Source organism: Mirounga angustirostris, unplaced genomic scaffold, assembly GCF_029215605.1.
Source record: "Mirounga angustirostris isolate CCGP_5_RB_7025 unplaced genomic scaffold, mMirAng1.0.hap1 SCAF_1, whole genome shotgun sequence".
NCBI lineage: Eukaryota > Metazoa > Chordata > Mammalia > Carnivora > Phocidae > Mirounga > Mirounga angustirostris.
Window position 1 is genome coordinate 195,603,086 of NW_026991709.1, and position 21,804 is coordinate 195,624,889.

At 55.1% G+C, this 21,804-nt stretch overlaps 1 protein-coding gene across 20 annotated transcripts in view; it reads right to left on the bottom strand.

Annotated features, from left to right (window-relative positions):
- Positions 1-10,124: 10,124 nt before the first annotated feature.
- Positions 10,125-21,804, bottom strand: part of GLYCTK (glycerate kinase) — a 33,193-nt gene continuing 21,513 nt past the window's right edge. For 12 of the 20 annotated variants that reach the window (XM_054504709.2, XM_064595553.1, XM_054504707.2 and 9 more), the window contains 6 exons: positions 18,352-20,019; positions 15,441-15,672; positions 12,899-13,314; positions 12,506-12,657; positions 11,710-11,885; positions 10,125-11,368 (listed from right to left, as the gene is read on the bottom strand). In XM_054504709.2, the coding sequence (XP_054360684.1) occupies positions 10,502-11,368; positions 11,710-11,885; positions 12,506-12,657; positions 12,899-13,275 (1,572 nt within the window). In that variant the 5' untranslated portion in view covers positions 13,276-13,314; positions 15,441-15,672; positions 18,352-20,019 and the 3' untranslated portion in view covers positions 10,125-10,501. Of the gene's footprint in view, positions 11,369-11,709; positions 11,886-12,505; positions 12,658-12,898; positions 13,315-14,871; positions 15,418-15,440; positions 15,673-18,351; positions 20,020-21,804 lie in introns of those variants that run through there. The other 8 variants (XM_064595558.1, XM_064595556.1, XM_064595537.1 and 5 more) reach the window with 7 other exon arrangements.

The following is a 21,804-nucleotide window of genomic DNA, read 5'->3' on the forward strand; positions in this document are numbered from 1 at the left end:
GGTATCACCTATGAGATGAGGCACCACTGGGTGGGAGAGTCTAGGATGGCCCCCAGAGCCCAGGCCTCCCAGAAAGGAGACAGGGACTCCGCAGTTCTGAAGGGCAGGGGGCCCAGCCTGGAACAGACAGAAATGCCAGTTAGAGCTGCCTCCCCAGAGGCCCTGACAGCCAGGCAGGGCTCAAGTGGGACATAAAGGGGAGGGACATCTGTGATGACACAATTTAGGGGGGGATTAAATAGATGTCAAGGTGGGTCCCACATCCCCAGGAGCTCTGGACAGTCCCAGGATGTCTGGGACCATGGATCATAGACTCTCTCCTTTCACACAGGGAAAGTGAGGCCTGAGGGAGAAGATAGCCCAGGTGACTCAGGATGCCAGGGAGTAGGTTTGCTGAGGCCTGATTTCGGTTCTCACAGCAGGTCCCGGAGCCTCAGTTTCCCCTTTGACACAACAGTGGCACTGTCTCCCATCTCCTCTCACTTCCCTGCTTCCGCCACCTAGAAAAGCTATGGATGGTCTTGGAAAGGTCTGGGCCCTGCCTCCCGGCCTTGTGGAAGGGAGGGGAGGCAGGGGTCTGGGGAACCCCTCCCCCCCACCAGGGAAAGGAGCCTAAAGGGCAGGAGACCTCCCGGAGCCTGAGGATGATCTGCCTGGGCTCAAGAAGTCTCCAGCCATGTTGGGCTGCCTCTTAGGGTCAGCACTGCCATGAGGGGCTTTACCACCTGCTTGCTCTGAGCCTCAGTTTCCCTACGAGTCCAATGAGGATAACAGTAGACCTTCCGGTCTGTGGCCTCACAGGGCCACCATGAGCAGCCACCAGGCCAGTGGGTATGAGACGGTGGCTCTTGTTTTGTTTTGTTTTTTTTAAGATTTTATTTATTTATTTGAGAGAGAATGAGAGAGAGCACATGAGAGTGGGGAGGGTCAGAGGGAGAAGCAGACTCCCCGCCGAGCAGGGAGCCCGATGCGGGACTTGATCCCGGGACTCGATCCCGGGACTCCAGGATCATGACCTGAGCCGAAGGCAGTCGCTCAACCAACTGAGCCACCCAGGCGCCCCAAGAGACGGTGGCTCTTGTGAGCAGCAAAGCCCTGAAGACAAAGACAGATCCCGCTAACGGTGGCATCTCAGGGAGACACCGGGGGCCGAGGGGCCTGGAGTGCTCAGGCCCCCAGTCTCAGTCACCCCAGCCAAGCCAAGGCTCCTGCCCTGTCCTGGGGTTGTGCGAGTGGCAGTGTCCATACGTGATGGGGGAGGCGGGGTCCGGTCACCCCTCAGCCCCGGAAACTGCCTTTCCGCCCCCTCCCCACTGCCTCTCCGGTCCTATGCTGTTCCAGGCCGCCTGCAGTCACCCCCACGCACAGCGGCCGCTGCCTCCCTCCCAAGCACGGGCAGCTGCTCCGGCCTCCATGCCCGAACCTAAACTGAATGAGCTTTTCCACAATGTCGCCTCCCGCTGGCGGCTCTTAATTGCATGTTGAAGCCATGCGATGGAGCCCAACTTATACTAATTATGTCATTACCCTAATTAAGTAAATACCGTATGTGTTAATTGGCAGAAATCGCTTTGGGGGATGGGCGGGGGGAGGAGGCCTGTGTACCCTGGGCTCTCACATGGGTGGGGGGGTGGGTCGGGGGTAACAGATGCAGGGGATGCATTCGTCCCTCGCTTCTGCAGGTCCTGTGATCACCCGAGTGGGGTTTGGAGAGGACCCTCGTCCTCCACCCTGCACAGGCTCCCCCATGCCCCGGGGGAAGAGGCACAAGGTGCTGAATAGGTGGTCAGAGACCCAAGCTGGAGGCCTGCCTCTGCCTTGACAGGCTGTTGGTCTTGAACAAGCCTTTTTCCTCTCTCGGGTGCATCCCCTTGCCCAACACCCTCCTGCCACCTCAGCCACCCCAGAGCCTGTGGACTCTCAGTCAGTGGGCACAGGGGCATCCGAGAGACTCAATGTCCTGGCAGGACTAACCAAGCCACTGCCATCCATCTATGGGACACCAGTTATCTGACTGGCCATGGGCCGCAGGAGGGAGAAAGGCTGATGGCAGAGCAAAGCCGTAGGCCGATATAGCACCAGTGTGAACCAGCAAAGGAACAAACAAGGCTGGCATTCTCAAGAAGCCATGTGAGGTGGGAAGATCTGAAGTAGTCTGGAGGGCTTCCTGGAGGAAGAAGAATTCATCTACAAGGGAGAGGAAATCTGGGCTTCAGAGTTCAGATCATCTTTCCCCATGTGATTTTGTTCTCCAAATTTTTAAGTTTATTATTATGACTCATTCGATTCAGGAGGTTTTAGATGTTTGTTTTTTTGAGTAAGCTCTACACCCAATGTGGGGCTAGAACTCACGACCCCAAGATCAAGAGTCACAGGCTCCACCAACTGAGCCAGCCAGGTGCCCCTCACTGTGTGATTTTTAAATGCCACACTTAACCATAACCTTTGGATGGGGGTGAGGACGGATAAGAGAAAAGTCATCCGAAGGACAGCCTCCAGATGGGACTGCAACCATTTGAGAGCACCAAGGGGACAGAAGGAATGCCAGCCCTGTGTCAGGGACCATCGCATAAGCCCCAGTACGACCAGAGCCCCCATCCTGCCCTCTTTAAGCCAATCAGCATGGACCAGCTATCAAGTGGGGCCCCCTCCCTGCCCTGTCCTTCATGGGGCTGTGGGGAGGGCCCAAAGGCAAGAATTCAAGGCCTCAAGCCCACTCAGGGCCAGGCAGGCAGGACCTCATCTCCCAAGTGGGCCCAGCTGCTGCAGTGAGGGCGTCCCTGCTCTTCAGGCTCTACCCTGCCCGCCGGCCGCGGGCCACAGACGTATGCAACCCAACTCTCAGGGGCCTTGGCCAAGGGCCTCCAGTCCCCAGGCCTCAAGCTCCCAGGAAGTGATGTCCACTCATTCCTTGCCTCTTCCAGACCTTCATTCATTCCACACAGCATGGTCCGGGCTCCCTTAGGCTGGCTCCACGAGATAGAAACAGAAGCAGATAGGAAACCATCCTTTCAGCCACATGCCTGCAACTTACTCTCAAATAGCTCAGGAAACAAATGATGCATGATTCTCTCTCTCTCTCTCTCTCTCTCTCTTTCTCTCTCTCACAGAGCAAATACGTAGAGCAAGTGAAACAAAATAGTAACAATAATTGAATATGGCCAAAGGGTATATGAGTATCTTAGACTATTCTTATTTTGACAACTTTTCTGTAAGTTTGAAACTATTTCTAAATAAAAAGTGAAAGGAGGGAAGAAAGGATAAAAGGGAGGGAGGAAAGGAAGGAGGGAGGTAGTTTCTTTTTTTTGTTTGTTTGGTTTTTTTACAGATTTTATTTATTTATTTGAGAGAGAGAACACCTGAGAGGGGATAGGGTCAGAGGACGAAGCAGACTCCCTGCCGATGCGGGACTTGATCCAGGGACTCCAGGATCATGACCTGAGCCGAAGGCAGTCACTTAACCAACTGAGCCACCCAGGCGCCCGGAGGGAGATACTTTCTTTCCTTTCTCAGGCTTCCAGGCTACTGGAAGATGTAGTAAGACCAGTGGCAGCTGGGTTGATGTGGCCTGGCTCAGTGGGGCTGGGAGGGCTTCCCTGAGGAGGTGGTAGGGGGTGGGGCTAGGCAGAGTCTAAGGGGCATCTAGCTCTTACCCTTTCCCTATGGGGTGGGGCTGGGGGCTGAGTGTCTCCCCCTTTCCCTGTCACGGCTTCAGGCCAGCCCATGGCTCCCTCCCCTCTCCTGTTCTCCAGAGAAGGTAGGTGCTCTGGAACGCTGCTTCGATGCAGGAGGGAAGTGGCTCATTAGCCTATCCTGTATTAGGCAGCCCCAGAATTGTGGGGTGTGGAGAGGGAGGCCTCTGCTGCCCTTGGGCCTGTTGAGGGGCTGCAGCTCTGAACCCACCCTTGTGGCCCCTTTTCCGCCTCATCTCTGCCCTGTCCCCAGCTCCCCACTCCCTCATCCCCATCCCTCCCGTTCCCTGAAGTGCCCACCACCCTCCCTCCTCCCCAGGACCCCAAATGCTTTTCCTTAAAAGGGACTTGCCCCACCCAGCTTTCAGGCCCAGCTTCAGACCCTATCGACCATCCCCTCCCCCAAAGAGACAGTGACACTGGCATCCTGATATGTGGTCAGTCCCTGCAGCCAGCACGTTCGACCTCTCTCAGAAGGAAGGGGCCCTGCCCACTCTCACAGCCCATCCCCTCTCCCCTTGACCTCGGGCTGCCACTTCAGAGCCTGGACTGCCCCAGAGTGGACCTGCCCTCCATTCGGGAGATTCTGTCCAGGACGCTGGGGACTGCGGCACCTGGAGGTCAGCAGGGGCTGATTCCTCCATTCGGACACCTTTGTTCTTCTCCCGCCTTTGTCCCCGGCCCCCCGTGCTCCCAGCCAGCCCGCCCGCCAGCCCAGCCCCTCAGCCCTCGCCTGGCGGCCCGCCTCCCCCTCCCATTCCCCTTCGTGGCCTTTGCCCACCCACCCAAGTGCCAGAGCGGGCAGAGGACGGGTGGGGCCCCCTGCCCCCCGCGCCTGGCCCAGCCCCCAGCCCGCTGCCGGCCCGCAGCCCTGCCTGTCACCCGGCTCCGTCTCCTGCCCACGCCCCTCGCCGTGCGGCCCCTCGAACAATCTCTCCCCTCCGTCCCCTCCCCACTTCCTCTCCCTTCACGCCGGCCCTTCAGTCCCGGGAGTCCGGCGCGATCTCCCTGCGTTCCCCTCCCTCCTGTCTCCTCCCTCGCCCTCTCCCTTCTCTCTTCCCCTCCAGCCTCCGCTCCTTCCCGCTCACTCACCCTCTCCCTCTCCCGCTGCCCCCCTCTCTCTCCCCCACCTCTTTGTTTCAGCGGAGAACTGGCTCCTCGGGACAGTTCCCACACTGCAGTGCCTCTGGTGCGGAGACAGCGCCACCGAGGTGAGCGGGGAGCCCTGGGGGCCGGGCGGGTGGGGACAGGGAGCAGTCCGGCGTGGCGCCTCCTGGCCCGGGGCAACGGGCACAGCAGTCACAGTGCCCGCTGCCCCGGCGGCCGGCAGGAGCCCAGGGCAGAGGGGCAGCCAGTTGGCCGCGGGGGGGGGGGGGGGGGCGGCAAAGCTGCCTGGTGCCTGGCTTCTGTGGGTGGTCTTGGGCTGAGGGGGATGTGGGGGGCGGGGGGCGGGGGCTGGGCTGCAGGAATAGCCACACCTGAAGGTCTGAGTGCATGCCCAGTCCTGGAGTCCGGGGCGCTGAACGCTGCCTCTGGCAGGGCTGTGGCTGTGAGGTTACCAGGTGGTAGCAGAGGCGCTGTCCACGGGGCTGTGACCCCTAAAGTGCCTGTCCCTCCTGGGCTTTGGGTTGCTGGTCGGGCATGTGCTGGACTGCTCCCACTGCCCAGGTTGGGGGGTGTGGGCAGAGAAGGAGCGATCTGCCCCCCGCCGCCACAGGCTGGCTGTTTCACCCCCAGCTCCTGACCGCCAGACCCACAGAGCCACATGTGGGGAGGGGCGCTTCTCCCTGTGCGAGGGGTCTCTGACCAGCTACCCCAAAATAGGATCCCCAGGACAGCTTTACCCACAGTAGTGAACAGTGGGGATTCAGGCCAGAGCCCAGATGCTCCTGTGGTCAGCTTCCTGAGCTGGACGGGGAGGAAAACCGGGGGACAGGGGGAGGAAGAGAACAGGTGGAGACAGAGCCCCGGCTCCAGCATAAGGGCTACAAGCGCGGTTATATGAGATGACCCAAGGCTACCAGGAGATCCAGAGACCCTGAAGCTGGGCGGGTGGGTGGGAGTGGATGGAAAAGGGCAGAAACCAGGGCTGGGGGCCCCGCCCCCTTCTCAGCTGGAGCTGGGGATGGAGCAGAGCAGGGCTGCACGGGGACAGAGTGTGCTACTCACACTTCTCTAGAGAAGCAAGCAGGGTGGCTCTTCTGGCTGCCAGAGGAGGGGCAGGAAAGGTGGGGACTACGCAGAGCCCAGGGCGGGAGCTCCCCAGTGGGGTGCCTCTTGGGCATGCAGCCTCTGGCTCTTTGGCTGGAGGAGCAGAGCCAGGTCCTAGAGCTCCCTGAACCCCCGGGGAGCCATCCGTATACAAGGTCATGATGGGTAGTGACCCATAAGGCAGAGCTGCCGGGGACATTCGTCTCCCTAGGACTGGTCAGATGGAGCACTTGTTTCTGGGGCCCAACTCTCCCTCACCCTCTTCCCTAATACGGCCTCCTCAACTGAGCAGGCAACAGCCCCAGATGGACCAACATGTACAGAGAGGTGGAATCAGAGCTATGGGCATCAGATCTCAAGGGCCCAGATGGGTTGCCACAGTCCAACCCAGCCAGGTCCAAGAGCAGCCCAAGTCAGGGGAAGTGGGAGAGGATAAGCCTCGGGACTGGCCCCAGTGATTCCCCAGGAGTGGTTGACCTCCAGACACCCCTGTCCCAGGGAACAAGGCCACCCCTCCTGGCTTGGACTCAGCTCAGCACAGCTCCGTGACCCCACTCTCGTGCAGCACCCTGCCTGGGCCATTGGCTACACCCTGAGTGGCATGTCAGTATCGCCCCAGCCCTCCATGACCCCTGTCCTCCCCAGCACACCCCAAATTCTCTCACTCGGCTAGGGATTCCTAGCCTGCATTCAAGTCGGTTCTCCCCCACCCCAGTCTGGGCCTCATCATGTCTCTCACACATGATCCAGATCCAGAGGGATCAGGCTGTCCTGTCCTTTTTTTTTTTCTGAGACAGGAGGGGGCTCTCCCCCAGGGTGGGTCAGCTCACTTTGGTTCTGTGACCTCTCAGGGCGCGGTGCACACCAGCAGCCATTTAAAACTCAAAGACCACCCCTTGCGAGTGCTAGTCCAGTGCCGGAGGGCCTCAGTCAGTGAGGACCAAGGCTTTACTGGCTCTAACCCAGGCCCTGCCTGGAAGAAGGGGGCCTCCCTGTGTGGAGAGCTCCCTGAGCTTCTCCTTGGAAGAGGCTAGCACCTCTCCCTTCTTTGCCTCCCTCCCGGAGCACCCCCACTTCCACAGATCTTTCCTACCCGGATCCATCTACTGCTGACACCTCCCCAGAGCGGTGAGTGGGACAGGATGTTGTCCCCATTAGACAGAAGAGAAAAGCAAGACCTAGAGAAAGGAAGGTGGCAAGGCCAGGACCTAGGGCCCGACTCCCACTGCAGGGCTCCTTCCAGGTCTTTTAACTGCCATCGTGTGAGAGCCTACATAAGGGCAGGGTGCCTACGCTCACCAAAGCATCCACTGGTTGCCCAGCTGCTCCACCTTCCAGATCCTCAAGACCCTGAAGGCACTGAGAGGGGTGTCTGAGCCAGGGCTTCTAGCCTTGGTTCCAAAGTGGCCCCCTAAATGTTTACCTGGACTGGCAGAAGACTTCTGGGGTGAGGCTGCAGAAGGCAGGCAGAGGGGAGCTGGGAGGGGCTCCCCAGCCTAGTGATGCACCTCTCTCTCATCTGTGGCACCTCTTCCACCTCCTGGCATGTCCCCCTGGCATCCCCCATCCTTGCAGTAAAGAAGTCCCAGCACCTGAGTCCTAAAACAGCCTCCCAGCTGATCCTTGCCAAAATCCCAGGAGACTTGTCACCACCATCCATGGGAAGTCTCACCCCCTCAGCCAGGCACACAAAGCCCTTCATGTTGGCCTCTGCCAGGCTTTATGGCCTCCTTGTCCAACTTGCTTCACTGTATCCCCAGTAGATTGACCATACCAAACTGTGTGTCCTCACCCGGGGGTAGAGGGGAGCACAGCTCAGATGCCTGCTCAGGAGCTGGACACACACATGCCCACATGCATCCCCACGCACACATATACAGATATGCAGACAGATGCAGACACGACCTCTGTGCAGAAGCCCATCACCCAAGGGCACGTGGTTTTCTACCAAATCATACATGCAATGGAACTGTGAAATCTAAACCAAAAAGGGACCAACAAATCTGTTTTATGGTTCCCAGAGAGGCCAAGCATGGTCACATCACCATCCCCAAGCCCTTGAAGGGCAGCGGGGATGCAAGAGGGGATCCCTGACTCTGGCTGAGCTCTCTCTGGGCCCCAGGGTCTCTGAGCCCCACAGGGTGGGCAAGCAGGTCCCGACCAGGCTTTCTGGTTCTGTGGCAGACTTGCTGGGCAGCCCCAGGCAAGCCACCTTCCCTATTTCTCCAGCCATAAAATAAGGGAACTTGGATTAGCTGATACCTAAGGGCTGTCCAGGCCCACTGCCCAGCTCTTTTTAGTTCATGCCAAGTGCACAGAACGGAAGGGCCTGTAAAGGTGGCAGCAGTGAGGGGGGGCTGGGCACACCGCATGGCAAAAGCCTCCAGGTGGGCCGGGAAAGCTGCAGGGAATGGAAATGAGGTGGGCGCAAGGGCAAGAGGAACCTGAGCCAGGAGAGACAGAAGCCAAGAGCCACAGGATGGGAATAATTATTATGACCCATAATTGAAATTTATGGAGCAAATAATAAGTCCTATTGAACACTCACCATGCAGCGTTTATCTCATATTTTCATCTAGATTGAGGCCAAATATATCTGTTCTCATCTTGGGGATATCAAATGAGCAAAGCTAATGGGTTAGGCCCGATCCAGGCCCTGGCCTCCCAGCCCCCACAAACACAGACATAGGGCAAGGGTCAAAGGGACACAGGGGTACCCTCTGGCAAGCCCACCCACACCCAACCTCCTCAGCAGGCATGTAAGCAGCCTAGTGCACAAGCAGCAGCCCGGCCCTACCCCTGGCCACCCACGTGTGTGTGCTTACATGCCACCCCCACACACACACTGTGGACAGGACAGACAAGTACTGCCGCAGGCCCTGCCCTCCTGTCCTGCTTTTGCCTGTAACTTGACACCCCGCACTAATGCTCGCACTAATGCTCGTGCTCCCAAGGGCAAGGACTGAAACAGGAGGTTGTCAGAGGAGGAACAGGGCACAGGTACTTACTTCCACGTAGGGACCATACCCCCTAGACTGTGACCCCGCAGTCAGCGGAAACTCCGTGCCGGTACAGAAGGGAAGGAAGCGGTGCCCTGCATCAGAGGGGCGCCAACTCCCCTCTTCCCTGAACCTCCCTGACCTCCAGAGCCTGGCTCACGTGACTCACCTCGCCTGTCCTCAGGTCATGAGCCATCTGCAAGCCAGGCTGTCCAGAGCCCAAGTGGGTAAGGGAGACTCTTCCCCGGGGGAGGGCGTGCCAGCCCAGGTCCCACACCGTCAGAGAGGAGGGCACAGCCGGGCTGGAGGAGGGGCCGGCAGGAGCAGCCCCAGGCCTCGCTGTTCTCTATGGCTTTTTATTCCTATGTGATTTTACTGCTCACTCATATAGGGATTGGAGCCGTGGCGTACGGCGGGGGCGGCCAACGGAGGGCTGGGATCCTGAGCGAGGGGGCCCGGAGAGAGGTAGGACAGCAGCCCCGCCGTCTCCCAGCGCAGGCCGCTCAGGCCACTCAGGCCGCTAGCCTAGCCGAGGGAACCTTTCCTCTGTTGCTCTCTTCCCCACTGACCTCCTCCCTAGCCAACAGTAACGGGGGTGCGCAGGGGGCTGCTGGACCCCCTCAGTACTCTGACCCACCATCTCAGCACTAGAGACCCCCACTGCAAGGCTGGCACCAGGAACTGCACTGTGTCCTGAAGCAGCAGCTAAAGAAACTGGGACGTTCAGCCTGAGAAAATGGGCCTGACACAAGCAAACAAGGTCCAGAATCCTGTGTGCCTCGGAATAGCCCCTGGATACACAAAGGGCAGCTCAACCAACGGTGTGGTCTGTCCCTAAGGGCTGTCCAAATACAGAAGGCGAGGACAGCCTTAGTGGCTAGTGGGCTTGTACCCAGCAAAGTTTGCAGCAGAGCCTGGAGACTGCAACAGGGATGCCACAGGGGAGTCACAGCTGGGACGGGTGGCCCGCCCTGCTCAGACCCCATAGACCGCAGTCCTTCGGCCTGTCCTCCCGGGGGTCTCTGCTGGCCCACGCTGCGTGTGACAAAGCCAAGCTCAACCTTCCTCAGCTCCTGTTTCAGTGAGACAGGTGCTGAGTGTGTCCTGCAGAGAAGGGTATGGGGAACCCCTGTGGAGTCCTAGAGCTCGGGCTGCAGCCTGACCCCACTCCTTCTCCCGGCAGCTGAGTCTTTGCTCTGAGGGAAAACACACGGAGAACCCACAGTGTGGTTCTTTTTATTTGCAGTCCTTCTCGCTTCACCCCACAGAAAAGACACTCAAGAGCTTGGCAGAGGGGCTGCCCGCTGTGGGGGAAGACCAAGAATAGCAAACGGGCCAAGGGGCTCATCCCAGTCCTCAGGGTTAGCTGCTGTCATGGCAGAAAGGGGGGAGAGGAGAGAGCCCCCATCTGCCAGTCTGGCTGGCGGAACGAACACAGAGCAGAGGCCCTGAGTATGAGGTGTCAGGGTCACCCAGGCAGCCAGCACCAAGGAGAGAAGGGGCCCTCAGGCCTGCTGAGGCCTTGGGGACCAACCCTGGTCTGCCCCAGGCTGCTACCCCGTAGGTCTCCTCTGTACTCCTGCAACATGACCTACGCCATCACCGCGGCCGCAGCAATAGGAGGTGAGCGTCCATGACGTTGGTGCCAGTCAGCCCCGTGTGCAGCAGGTGCACCCCGCCGCGGAAGCAGCGGAAGAACGTATGTGAGTCATTGCGGGACAGGAAGGAAGCCACGTCCAGGCCTTCAGCGGCAGCCTGGCTGGCAAGCTCAGGCATGACCCACGCCCCGGCTGCCTCCGTGGGCCCATCCTGCCCATCGGTGCCACCACTCAAAAACAGCACATCTACGGGTCCCGGTGGCCACCGTCCCAGCTCTGCTCCAACACGCAGAGCCAGTTCCTGGTTCCGGCCACCCTTTCCCGAGCCCTGCAACTGCACGGTGGGCTCGCCACCAGCCAGCAGGCAGATGGGGCCCCCAGCCCCCACCACGGTCTCCAGAGCCTCCTTTAGCTGCAGGTCCGGGAGCTGGAGCTCAGCTGCCAGCTGGTGGAGTTGTTCCTCCTGCTCCACGGAGGCTGCAGTCCCAGGCGGGGTGAGGTGGGCTCCAGCCACTCGGGCGAGCAGCCCGTAGAACTGGGCCACGCTTTTCACATCGCCCTGTATGGCTGCGCTCAGCACCACGGCCCGGTACCCCAGCGCCTCGGCCCGCTGCTGGGCCTCAGCCAGTGCCAGTGCGTTGGAGCCGATGATCACGTTGAGCACATGGCCACAGGTGTGCGGCCCGTGAGGGTCAGAGTCAGCCCGAGCCAGCACAGTCTTCACGGAACGTGGCAGGGCTGCACGAAGGCCATAGCGATTGAGGATGTGCAGGCAATCTTGCACGTTGTGGACGCTGGCCACTGTGGGGCCGCTGGCGATCACCTCCACCGGGTCCCCCACCACATCTGACAGAATCAGGCTCACCACCTGGGGAGGCGGCACAGAAGCAAGGCTCAGTCCCTCCGGGTCCTCACCCCACAGCCATTGAGAACAAGCAGCTACCCATCCCCTGCCATGTGTCCGCACAGCCTCAGACGGCCCCGGTGCGTTTCCTCACCCTTTCCTAACCCCTCTCCAGGGGGTCTGCAGAACATGTGCCATTTGGACACCCCACCCCCATCCGCTCGGAGGCCCCTCCCAGCCAGCCCCGTGGATTCCTACGCCAGGCCCCTGCCAATTTGTATGCCGTTCCAGGCTTTTGTCTCCCTGGCACGTGTGGTCTGGCTCCAGCAGCCCAGGGCTGCCTAGGGTAGCAAGGACCCACGCACCTGGGCAGGGTAGGCGGCCTGCGCCAGCCCCCCACCCTTGAGCTGGGACAGCGCCTTCCGGATGGTGTTCAGCTCCTGGATGTTGGCCCCGCGGGCTGCCAGCAGCTTGGTGAGTGTCTGCTTTTCCTCCAGTGTCACAGGGGGAATAGGCGCGGGCAGCAAGGCTGAGCCCCCACCTGCAGAGACAGTGAAGAAGTTGGGCAGAGGGGATAAGACTGCAAAAGAACCTCCCCACTTAAGGAAGCAGGCAGGAAGTACCCACATTAGGGAAGGGGCTGCTGGAAAGGTGGGGTTAGGGTGCCCCCGTGTGGACATGCAGGGACCGTGCGTACAGTCACCACACCCTGGGCTGTGTGCCCTGCCTTGGAGCCCAGGTCCCAGCAGGCACTAGAAGAACTATTCACATTAAGAGCTTGGAATAGGGGGTAGACCAGGAGGAGACAGCGAGACCGAGGATGGGCTCCGTGGGAGCTAGAGACCTGGGTTCTAGCCCCAGATCACACTGACACAGATAACAGAAACAGCAGGGACGTTTTACCCCTGCGACACCCTGAGTTATATGCTCCCTATATGCCCTCTTATGGTCGCCAAACAAGGTCATTCTGGGGAGGACCCCCAGCTCGAAGGAGGCCAGATAACCTGCCCAGGGCCACCCAGAGGTCAGCCATCCAGGCTCTTTACTGCCTCCCTTGCTCTGTGACCCTGGGGGCTCAGACCAACCATCTCTCGCAGACCTGATATTTGGGACCACCACCACCGCCCCCTAAACTGTCCTGAGCCAATCTGGCACCCACACCTGAGATGAGTACAAGCAGCAGATCGTCAGCTGTAAGACCTTCAGCCAGCTGCCGGATGGCCAGTGCAGCCCGAAGGGCATCACGGTCTGGCAGGTTGTCCTCTGCACCCTCAAATACCTGGACACGGCTGTGTGGCTTCAGCAGCATCTCCCTGAAGAGAGAGAGAGAGAGAGAACAGACAGCAAGAGATGGGGCAGGTTCCCCTCCTCCCACCTGATTTCTCAGCTGTATAGGTGAAGAATGCCAACTGACACCCATCCCGGAGCCAGTCCAGACCCAGAAGAAAAGGGATGCTGGTGAGGGAGGGAGGCCTGCCTGATCCAGAGCCGAGTTTGGGCTTCACTTCCCCCCCACCTGGGGACAGTGGGCAGTAGCCCCCCAAGGCTCCTTACTGCTTGCCAGCATGCTCCATGGCAGCTCGGATCCCCTTGGGCACGCTGATCACACCTTGCACGAGATGCTGGCCCAGGAGCTCCTCAGCTGCAGCGGCCATGCCCAGCACAGCCTTGCCAAAGCCCACCAGGTGGAGGTTTTGCCGCAGTTGAAAGCTCCGGTCCCGCACCTTCAGCAGCCCGCTGCCGGGATCCAAGGACAGTGCCCGGTGCAGCATGGGGCCTGGGAGCATGGCACCCACAGTGCTCTCGAAGAGCTGCTGAGCCTGCTCTGCCAGGGCCATGCCACTGGCCTGCCGGACCACTGGGCCCCCCGAGAGGAGCGGGCGAAAGGGGGCTCGGGCCACGCAGGGCAGAACCTGCAGGACTGCAGCCATGCCCCACTGCTCTCAGCACCACCGGGCACCCATGGCTGCCTAGGGGGAAGAAAGCACTAGTGAGGCTGCTGCAAGACCAGAGACAGACGCCCCCCCCCCCACCCACAGCCACCTCTCTGAGGGCTTGGGGCCGCTGGACCCCACAGCGGCTGCTGCAGTGGGCCAACTGGCAGGCCAAGACTTTCTGAGGCCCTCAGCTGCCTGATCTCACTCCAGTTGTCAGAGCCCAAGCCTGCCATCTACCATGTCCTCCTCTTCTGCAGGCTATCCTCTAACCCTCTGGACACTCTGTCCTGAGTCCAAAGGTCCTGTTAGCTGAGCCCTCCCCCTAAGCCACCCGCTCTGGCCGGAGAGTTAATCATTCACAGAGGGAGCAATTCCTATCAGTGGGCTCCTGCCCCACCCCTTTTCCACCCCCTGCACTTCTGAGCGTTCCTCCAGGGGCAACACCCCTTTCTGGCACTCCTTCCTTGCCTCTTTACCACTTCTGTTGCCAAGAGGCTGCTGGCTGTCCCACCAACTGACCCCGAGCCTGATGACCTGCAGCCTGCTCTACGTCATTAGCTCGCGGATCTGGGCTGGGGAGCCTGGGAAGGCTAGGTTTGTGTGGGGAGGCTGCAGGCTCACAGGAGCACTGATAGACAGGCTCAGAGCACATCCTCAGGACACATAGCCTGCGGAATCCCAGCACTCAAGGCCAGTTCAGCAAAACGCTCAGGTTCAAATGAGAAGTGGCAGCAAAGACTGGCTCATGCTGGGACCTTAGAGAAGTCACTAAACACCATATTGAGGCCACGTATCATGGGGCCCAAGCTGGACAGAAAAGGACACCCTTCCACCTGCTTGGCTGGCCAGACCCAGCCCTGCCAAGAAAACGCCTTTCGCTCCCACATAACAAGACAAGTCTTGGGTCACACCACCCGCAGGAGTGAGAGCCGAGTGTCTAGAGCAGGAAAGGCCAGCCTCCCACAGCTGAGGCCAAATAGTCATTTTCCCCACTGGGCAAGGTAAAGGCTAAAGAAGACTGGGGGTGAAAGTCAGGAGGCTGTAAAGGAGTTCAGGGACAATGAAGCCCCAAAGAGATCATCTCTAAAAAAGGCATCCACTTTAGTGATGCCCACCATAAATACCACTGGCTGACTGCAGCAGCAAGCGTGGACAGAGCAGGGGAAGGAGGCTGGGAAACAGGCTCCAGCTCTACCACAAAGACAGCTCCTTTTCTTTCACTGGACCTCATGTCAAAAATGAGAGGTGGGATGAAAGTAAGACTAGTGCTCTCCCCTTGACATCCTTGGCCTCTCTGCTGCTGCCCACTGTTAACACAGAAAACTTGAACCCCAAACACTTTATCCCACACTCAAAAAACCTAACAACGTGTAGCCCTCAGTCACTTAGCCAGCATGGTTCTCAGCTTTCCCATAAGACCAATACTGCCTGACTCCAGCCCTGAAAGGGAACACAGAGGGTGCCGCCATGGGAACTCGGAAAATGGGCTCCGCTTTTGCCAGGAAGCCCCTGGGACTGGCCCCATTGGACTAGGAACCAAAAGCAGCTTAGAATCTAGCAACAGCTTGACAGCCTGGGTGAACTCTGTACCTGTTTCCCAGATGGACACTAGCCTAGAGGATCCCAGCCTTGCCACGGTATACCAGGGCCCAGGGAAGGGGGGGGTGAGAATGGGGTGTCTTCAAGGCTAAGGTTGCCAGTTAAAATATAGGACGTCCAGTTAAATTTGAACTTCAGATAAACGAGGAATTTAAAATATAAGTACGTTCCATACAATATTTGAACATACCTACACTAAATAACTATTTGTTGCTTATCTGAAATTAAAATTTAACTAGACGTCCTGTATTTGTATTTGCTAACCAGCCACTCTCTACCCCGGGCACCCTCCTAAACGCCCAGGTGCTTCAGAACGAAACGCGGAAACACGGAGAAAACCCTCCTTGACTCCGCCCCGCCACCAAGTGGGACTGGAGCCACTTCCGGCCTTCTCCTGCCTGCACATGCCCCGGAAGTAACGTCAGCCACAGGCCTTTGCCAGGGAAGTGGCTGCCGCGTGATGTCCGGTGGTGACCCGAGGAATAAGTGCCCGCCGCCACCTGGACCGCCACTGCCTCGCCCAAGGACTGCTTCCGTGGGCCCCCGCGCCGTGGACTCACCGCTCCACGGCTCAGGGACGCGGCTTCCGGTGCCGGAGACCGGAAGTACTCACGGGTGGGCGGAGCGGAACCCGGAAGTGTAGGGTGGGAGGGGCGGAGTCGGGGTGCCGGCGCGAGCTGCGGTGGGACTCCGGTGCGGGGGGAGCAGAGGGGTAGAGCCTGAGGGATTGGCTCCGCCCTGAGCTCTGGGAGTCTTGGATGGAATCACCTTCGGGCCTCACTGCCTTCATCTCTGCAATGGGGCAACGAATCCTGACTCACCGATTGCCGTAACCGTCCCCTCCTTTATCCCCTAGGATCCCATCAGTCAGCACATACATTCCTTGCTCCTATTAGGCGCCCGGCACTGGACTGAGCAAACGGGCTGAGAATTACTACTTCCCCACAACCCACCCCTTCTGGAGCCAGATTAAATCATCCTGGCTCTTCCCCAACGCTGTAATCCCCCAACAACTTTGTGTTCGCCTCTCTCCCCCTTGGCCAACCTAGTAACAGCTCGGACTCGGAAAGTTCTACTCCGTGATCCTTTAACACACAAGCTGTGTGAACAACGAATGACCCTGGGCCTCCCTGACTCTCCGCTCTCAGACTGTGTCCACCCTTGAGCTCGACTTGATGCCTTCCCACGTTCAAAAGACAAGTTCTGACCAGACTCTAAAGATACAAAAGAGTGCACTTTTTTTTTTAACTGATGTTTTCTTGGGGAGAGAGGGAAGGGAGTTACATCACAAATCACACAGCAGACTTTCTAAAAATCTTAAAACATATCCCCCCCCCCCCGCTTTTGCAATTGCCACATCTCTCCATATCGTGCTCTGCTCTCCCGAGCTCCTACCTCCTTCCTAGCTGTTTGCCTGGATTTTTCTTTCCCTTTATAATAGAGGACCTTTTTTTCCTATCATTCTCTCCCAAACTTCCCCACTCCATCGTCAAAACAAAGGCACTTCTTTAGATGTAGGGAGATTGTAAATACTTAAAAGTTTGGCTTTTCTTTGCTTATAGTAAGACGTCTTTATCAATTGTGAATTTATTCATTCCTGCATCATTCAAGGGACATTTCCTGACCTATATGGGTCAAATGGTATAGCTACTGGGATGAATAAGAAGTGGTACTTTTAGTTGGGAATTTTACTCTGCTTTTATAATGACAGTCCCACACTGCCGGAAGGAATGTGTATTTGAGGACCTCTTTCATTATTTACTGCCAGAGACTCATGAACAGACACCATTTACTATGCCAGCGCTGTTCTTCTGTCAGACTGTAAGCAGGAATATACCCATTTGTGAAATCCCCCATCCCACCCCACAGCTACTCACAAGATGTATTTAACATCAAGGTTTAGATGCCCACTGGACTGTGAGTTCTTAGAAGGTGATGACTTGGTCTAATTCGTATTTGCATCTCTACTGCCTTACATAGGACCAGGCACTAATAAAAGCTGGGATTTCTAATTCCCCCCACCTTTCTTTCTTTCTTTTTTTAATGAATTAACAAGAGAACAGTGAAGTACTCAGCTGCAAAGTGCTGCAGACCCAAGGTGGAAAGAATTTCACAAAAGGAAAAGAGATGGTGGTGAATGGAAGGTGAAGCCTTCATGAAGCAGTGGGATTTAAGTCTAAGAAAACAATTAGGCTCATTAGACTGTATACACATACCTTGAGAGTAGGTGTGAATATGTCTATCATCTTTTTTTTACAATGTTAGCTATTTTATTTTTTCTAAGATTTTATTTATTTATTTACTTGAGAGAGAGAAAAAGAGAGCATGAGCAGAGGGAGGGGCAGATAGCAGACTCTGCTGAGTGTGGAGCCCAAAACACTCCATCCCAGGGCTTCATCCCAGGACCCTGAGATCAAACCCAGAGGGGAAGCCAGATGCTTAACTGATCGAGCCACCCAGGCACCCCTGTCTATAGTCTTTTTAAGTGCACTTGGGCAATAAGTATCAACGTCAAAAATGTGACAGGCGACTTCAGTCCAGGGAAATAACTGGATGTATAGACAAAGATAATGTACGGGTGGGGTGCCTGGGTGGCTCAATTGGTTGAGCATCCATCTGACTCTTGATTTCGGCTCAGGTCATGATCTCGTGGGTTGTGAGATCGAGCTCCACATAAGGCGCGTACACGCTCTTTCTCTCTAAAAGTAAATAAATAAATCTTAAAAAAAAAAAAAAAGATGAGGTAGGGGAGGAAAAAAACCTTTTCCCTCTATTCTCTTAGGTTCAGTGGCTGAGGCCCTGGGACAAACTAAACTGACGGAAGACAGATTAAAGGAGAAAAAAGTTTATTTAAAAGTATATGGGGGGAGGGGGCTCACAGAAATGAAGTAAAAACCCCAAAGAAGCCATTAGGCCTGAGAGCTTATATACCATTTTTAACAAAGAGCGATAAATTTGAGAGATGTGATAAGACAAAAGGAGTTCGAACTTCTCGGGGCAGTAAATTGTGGGAAAGTAAATATATGGGGGAAACTAATGGAAGATAAGGATTACTGTAGTAAGATTTGTTTGTACAGATTCATCTTGGCCTTGGCTCTCCATCTCCTGGTACAGGCAGGACTCCTTTCTCATGGGAAATTTATGTTCTGCTTTTAGGTAGGAAGGAGGAGGACAGGGAGCCTTTTCTGCATCTATTCTCAAATGCCTTCAACTCAAAATAATCCTTATGCCAAAGTGACATATTTTGGGGTGGCATATTCTGATCCCCTTCAAATGGACATGAGATATTCAGCCCAGAGTTGTTAGGAGTATAAAGCAATCTAAAAACTCATTGATAAGAGAATTTATACAAGTAAGTTATAGTACTTCTAAACAGACATTAAAAATGGTATTCTAATGTTACTAAGGCTTACATACATGTTACTTTTTGCAATGCTATTTTATGTTTTTAAAAAAACTATTGAAGGGCACCTGAGTGGCTCAGTTGTTAAGCATCTGCCTTTGGCTCAGGTCATGATCCCAGGGTCTTGGGATAGAGTCCCACATCAGGCTCCTTGCTCGGCGGGAAGCCTGCTTTTCCCTCTCCCGCTCCTTGTGTTCTTGCTCTCGCTATCTCTGTCTCTGTCAAATAAATAAATAAAATCTTTAAAAATAAAAATAAAAAAACTATTGAAAAGACCATTTAAGGGGCGCCTGGCTGGCTCAGTCGGTAGAGCACATGACTTATGATCTCAGGATTGTGAATTCAAGCCCCCCATTGGGTGTAGAGCTTACTTTAAAAAAAAAAAAAAAGACTATTTAAGTTAAATATAAGCCTTCCCCATTATTCAAGCAAGCCGAAGGAGAGAAGGCAATGTACTAGGGTAACATTACTCATACCTTATTGAGGGAGGGTTTACTGAATTTATTGATTCAGATTAAGCTTTAATTTAAATGTTCCCATTTAGAGGAAAGGAGAAAGTCATTTCTGGGTGATGTTAGGTCATCAGTGACCAGGGGAAGGTGGCAGTAATGGTGCCCATTCTCCACTAACAGTGCTGAATCTCAGGAGTTCAACATGGATAAAGTACTTGGTCCCTATAACTCTGAAATCACCCTCCCACTCCGGCATACAAGCTCAAGAGGGTCATTGGGGTAGTGAATGGTACAAATTCGTGAGAACAGTGCTCAGTCTTGGGCTTTCTGACTTGGAACTTTGCTATAAATAAGTCCTGCTTGTCGAAGAAGCTGATTACACATGACTGCAGCCATCTGAGGTTTCAGATGCCTGAGGAGGTCTGGAGTGTTACTGCAAGCTGTCAGTCCAGCAGAGCCAGCAGCCATCTCCCTAAATTACCTGCTCCTCTATCGACATTCACCCTGCTATCCTCCAACCTCAAACCACGGTGGTGGTTACTAGCTCGTTACCACCTAAGTCCAGTTCTCTCCCCCTCCAGCACTTCCTGGCCCCCTTGTCATTGAGAAGTGTCATTCAACTAATTCTGGCCAATGAGTAGCAAGTGGAAGTGGTGTGATTCATTTCTGGGCAGTTAACTGCCCTAGTGAGGCCTTCCTGAGCATTTTCCCTTTGGACTTGGCCAACCGACAACATTCAAGATGGTGGCTTCTTTGCCAACCTAAGACCTGAGTGACTGATGGGAAGAGCCACCCTGCCAACCTAGAAAGGACAGGTATTGAAAGTGGAAAATAAACCTTTGATGTTTAAAGCCACTAAGATGTGGGAGAGAAAAAAAAAAAGCCACAAAGATGTGAGGGTTTGTGTTATTGCACCATAACTCAGCCTATGCTGGTTGATATGCACACTTTATCCTGTTGCAACTTGGTTTCAGAAATCAGGACCTGCATCTCAGAATCTTGATCTACTCTTGATACCTTTATCATCTGGAAAATGTTGGTTCTCACTGGCATTCATCTTGCTAGATGCACCAAGAGCTGAAGAACATCTTGCTGTGCATTCATAAATTCAGGAGAGTCTTGTGCACTAATCAATACCACAAGGCAGGAGCACAAAGCAGAAAGCAGCTTCCATGAAGAGAAATTCTTTGCATCCGTCTTGGGTTTCTGTGGCACGGCAGATTTTTAGTCCATCAGTTCATGTGGTTTCTGGAGTCTTCCTCCTTTATTGCATTTTAATTGTGACTAGACAAAGATAAATGATAGCAAGAATTCAGGACCAGCAAGAAATGTAAGATTGATGTAGAACCAAAAATAGTGAATAGGAACGTTTTCAGTCTTTTCTCCAGTAAGATGCACTCAGTTTGGGGATTCAATCAAGAAAGTATTGTGAATTATTATACTGCATCCATAAGAGAACCTGTAAAATGTTCTGCCACCTTAAAATCCACTGTGAAGGGGCACCTGGGTGGCTCAGTCGTTAAATGTCTGACTTGAGCTCAGGTCATGATCCCAGGGTCCTGGGATAGAGCCCGGCATCAGCAGGAAGCCTACTTCTCCCTCTCCCACTCCCCCTGCTTGTGTTCCCTTTCTTGCTGTCTCTGTCAAATAAATAAATATTTTTTTAAAAATCCACTGTGAAAATAAAGTAGTGATTTTTAAAATTTATTTATGCAAAACCTGAGATAAGTCAGAGGCTCTCCATCCTCAACTCGAGGTAGCTGCCTCCTCAGGGAGGCACTCCTGGTGTCTTGGCCTCCCTTCCCACTTGTCCTTGACATCCTGGGCCTTTTCCTTAGCATTCAGCCCCTAATGCCTCACAGAGTTGGCACCGAGGGGTAGAAGAGCACCCTTTTCAGGGTTTCCAGGGCCAGCTCTGCAGTGACCTTCCACTCTCCACCCCTGCCCTTGTCTCTGCAGTGCTGGACACTTCTCTGGGGCAGGCCCAAGGTGGGGTGCTCTGGGAGATGCAGAGCTCTGATGTGGGGATGGCGGAGTGAAGGGCCACTCAGTGGGAGGGAGAGGGTCAGGAGGTAGGGAGGAGCTGTGAAGGCTGTGAAACCCTTCACAGCTATTTTTCTTGGAAGGAGGTGTGGGGGATCCAAATAATGCACCCAGAAGAAGCTCATCTGTGACTGATGAGGGGCTGCTGAAGCACGAGAGGCTGAATTATCAGAAAGGGTTTTTAAGCCTTTTCAAACAGTTCTGTAGGCTTAGAGGCAGAGGCCCTGGGGCTCTACACAGTCCTTCCTGGATCTGGGCAGTCTAGGCTTATCTGGGAAGAACCCATCCCTTCCTTCCAGAACAAAAAGGCATTGTCTACCAACAATGGACTTTTTAAAATGTGAATGATTACCTACCCTTTGCCCTAGAAACAGGGCTGGAAGTTTCCAGTTAGAAATCCAGACTCTAGGCTTATTGGCTGTGTGACTCTGGGAAAGTTACTTAACCTCTCAGAACCTCAGCCTTCATCACTAAAATGGGGTTGAGCATTAAATAAACAAGTGTTTAAAGTACCCTGCAGGGCACTTTAAATCACTACTTTATTTTCACAGTGGATTTTTTAAAAAATATTTATTTATTTGACAGAGAGAGACAGCAGTCGGTTAAGCATCCAACTCTTGATCTCAGCTCAGGTCTTGATCTCAGGGGTTCCAAGTTCAAGCCCCACGTTGGGCTTGGGGGCTCTGCCTTCGGCTCAGGTCATGATCCCAAGGTCCTGGGATCAAGCCCCATGTTGGGCTCCCTGCCTTGCGGGGAGCCTGCTTCTCCTTCTCCCCCACTTGTGCTCTCTAGCTCTCTGTGTCTCTCAAATAAATAAATGAAATCTTTAAAAAAATATTAAAAAAAAAAAAGTGTATGTAGAAAGGCTCCAACTTGTGGCTGGGCCAGCTTTGTGGGTATGTGGCCTGTGCAATTCACACAGGGAACCAAGGTCAGAAGGGTTCCGCACTTGAATATAGAATATTGTCGAATATTCTACTGTTTCTGTCTTGCATTTCTTAAATTTTTTGAGGGGGTGTCCATATT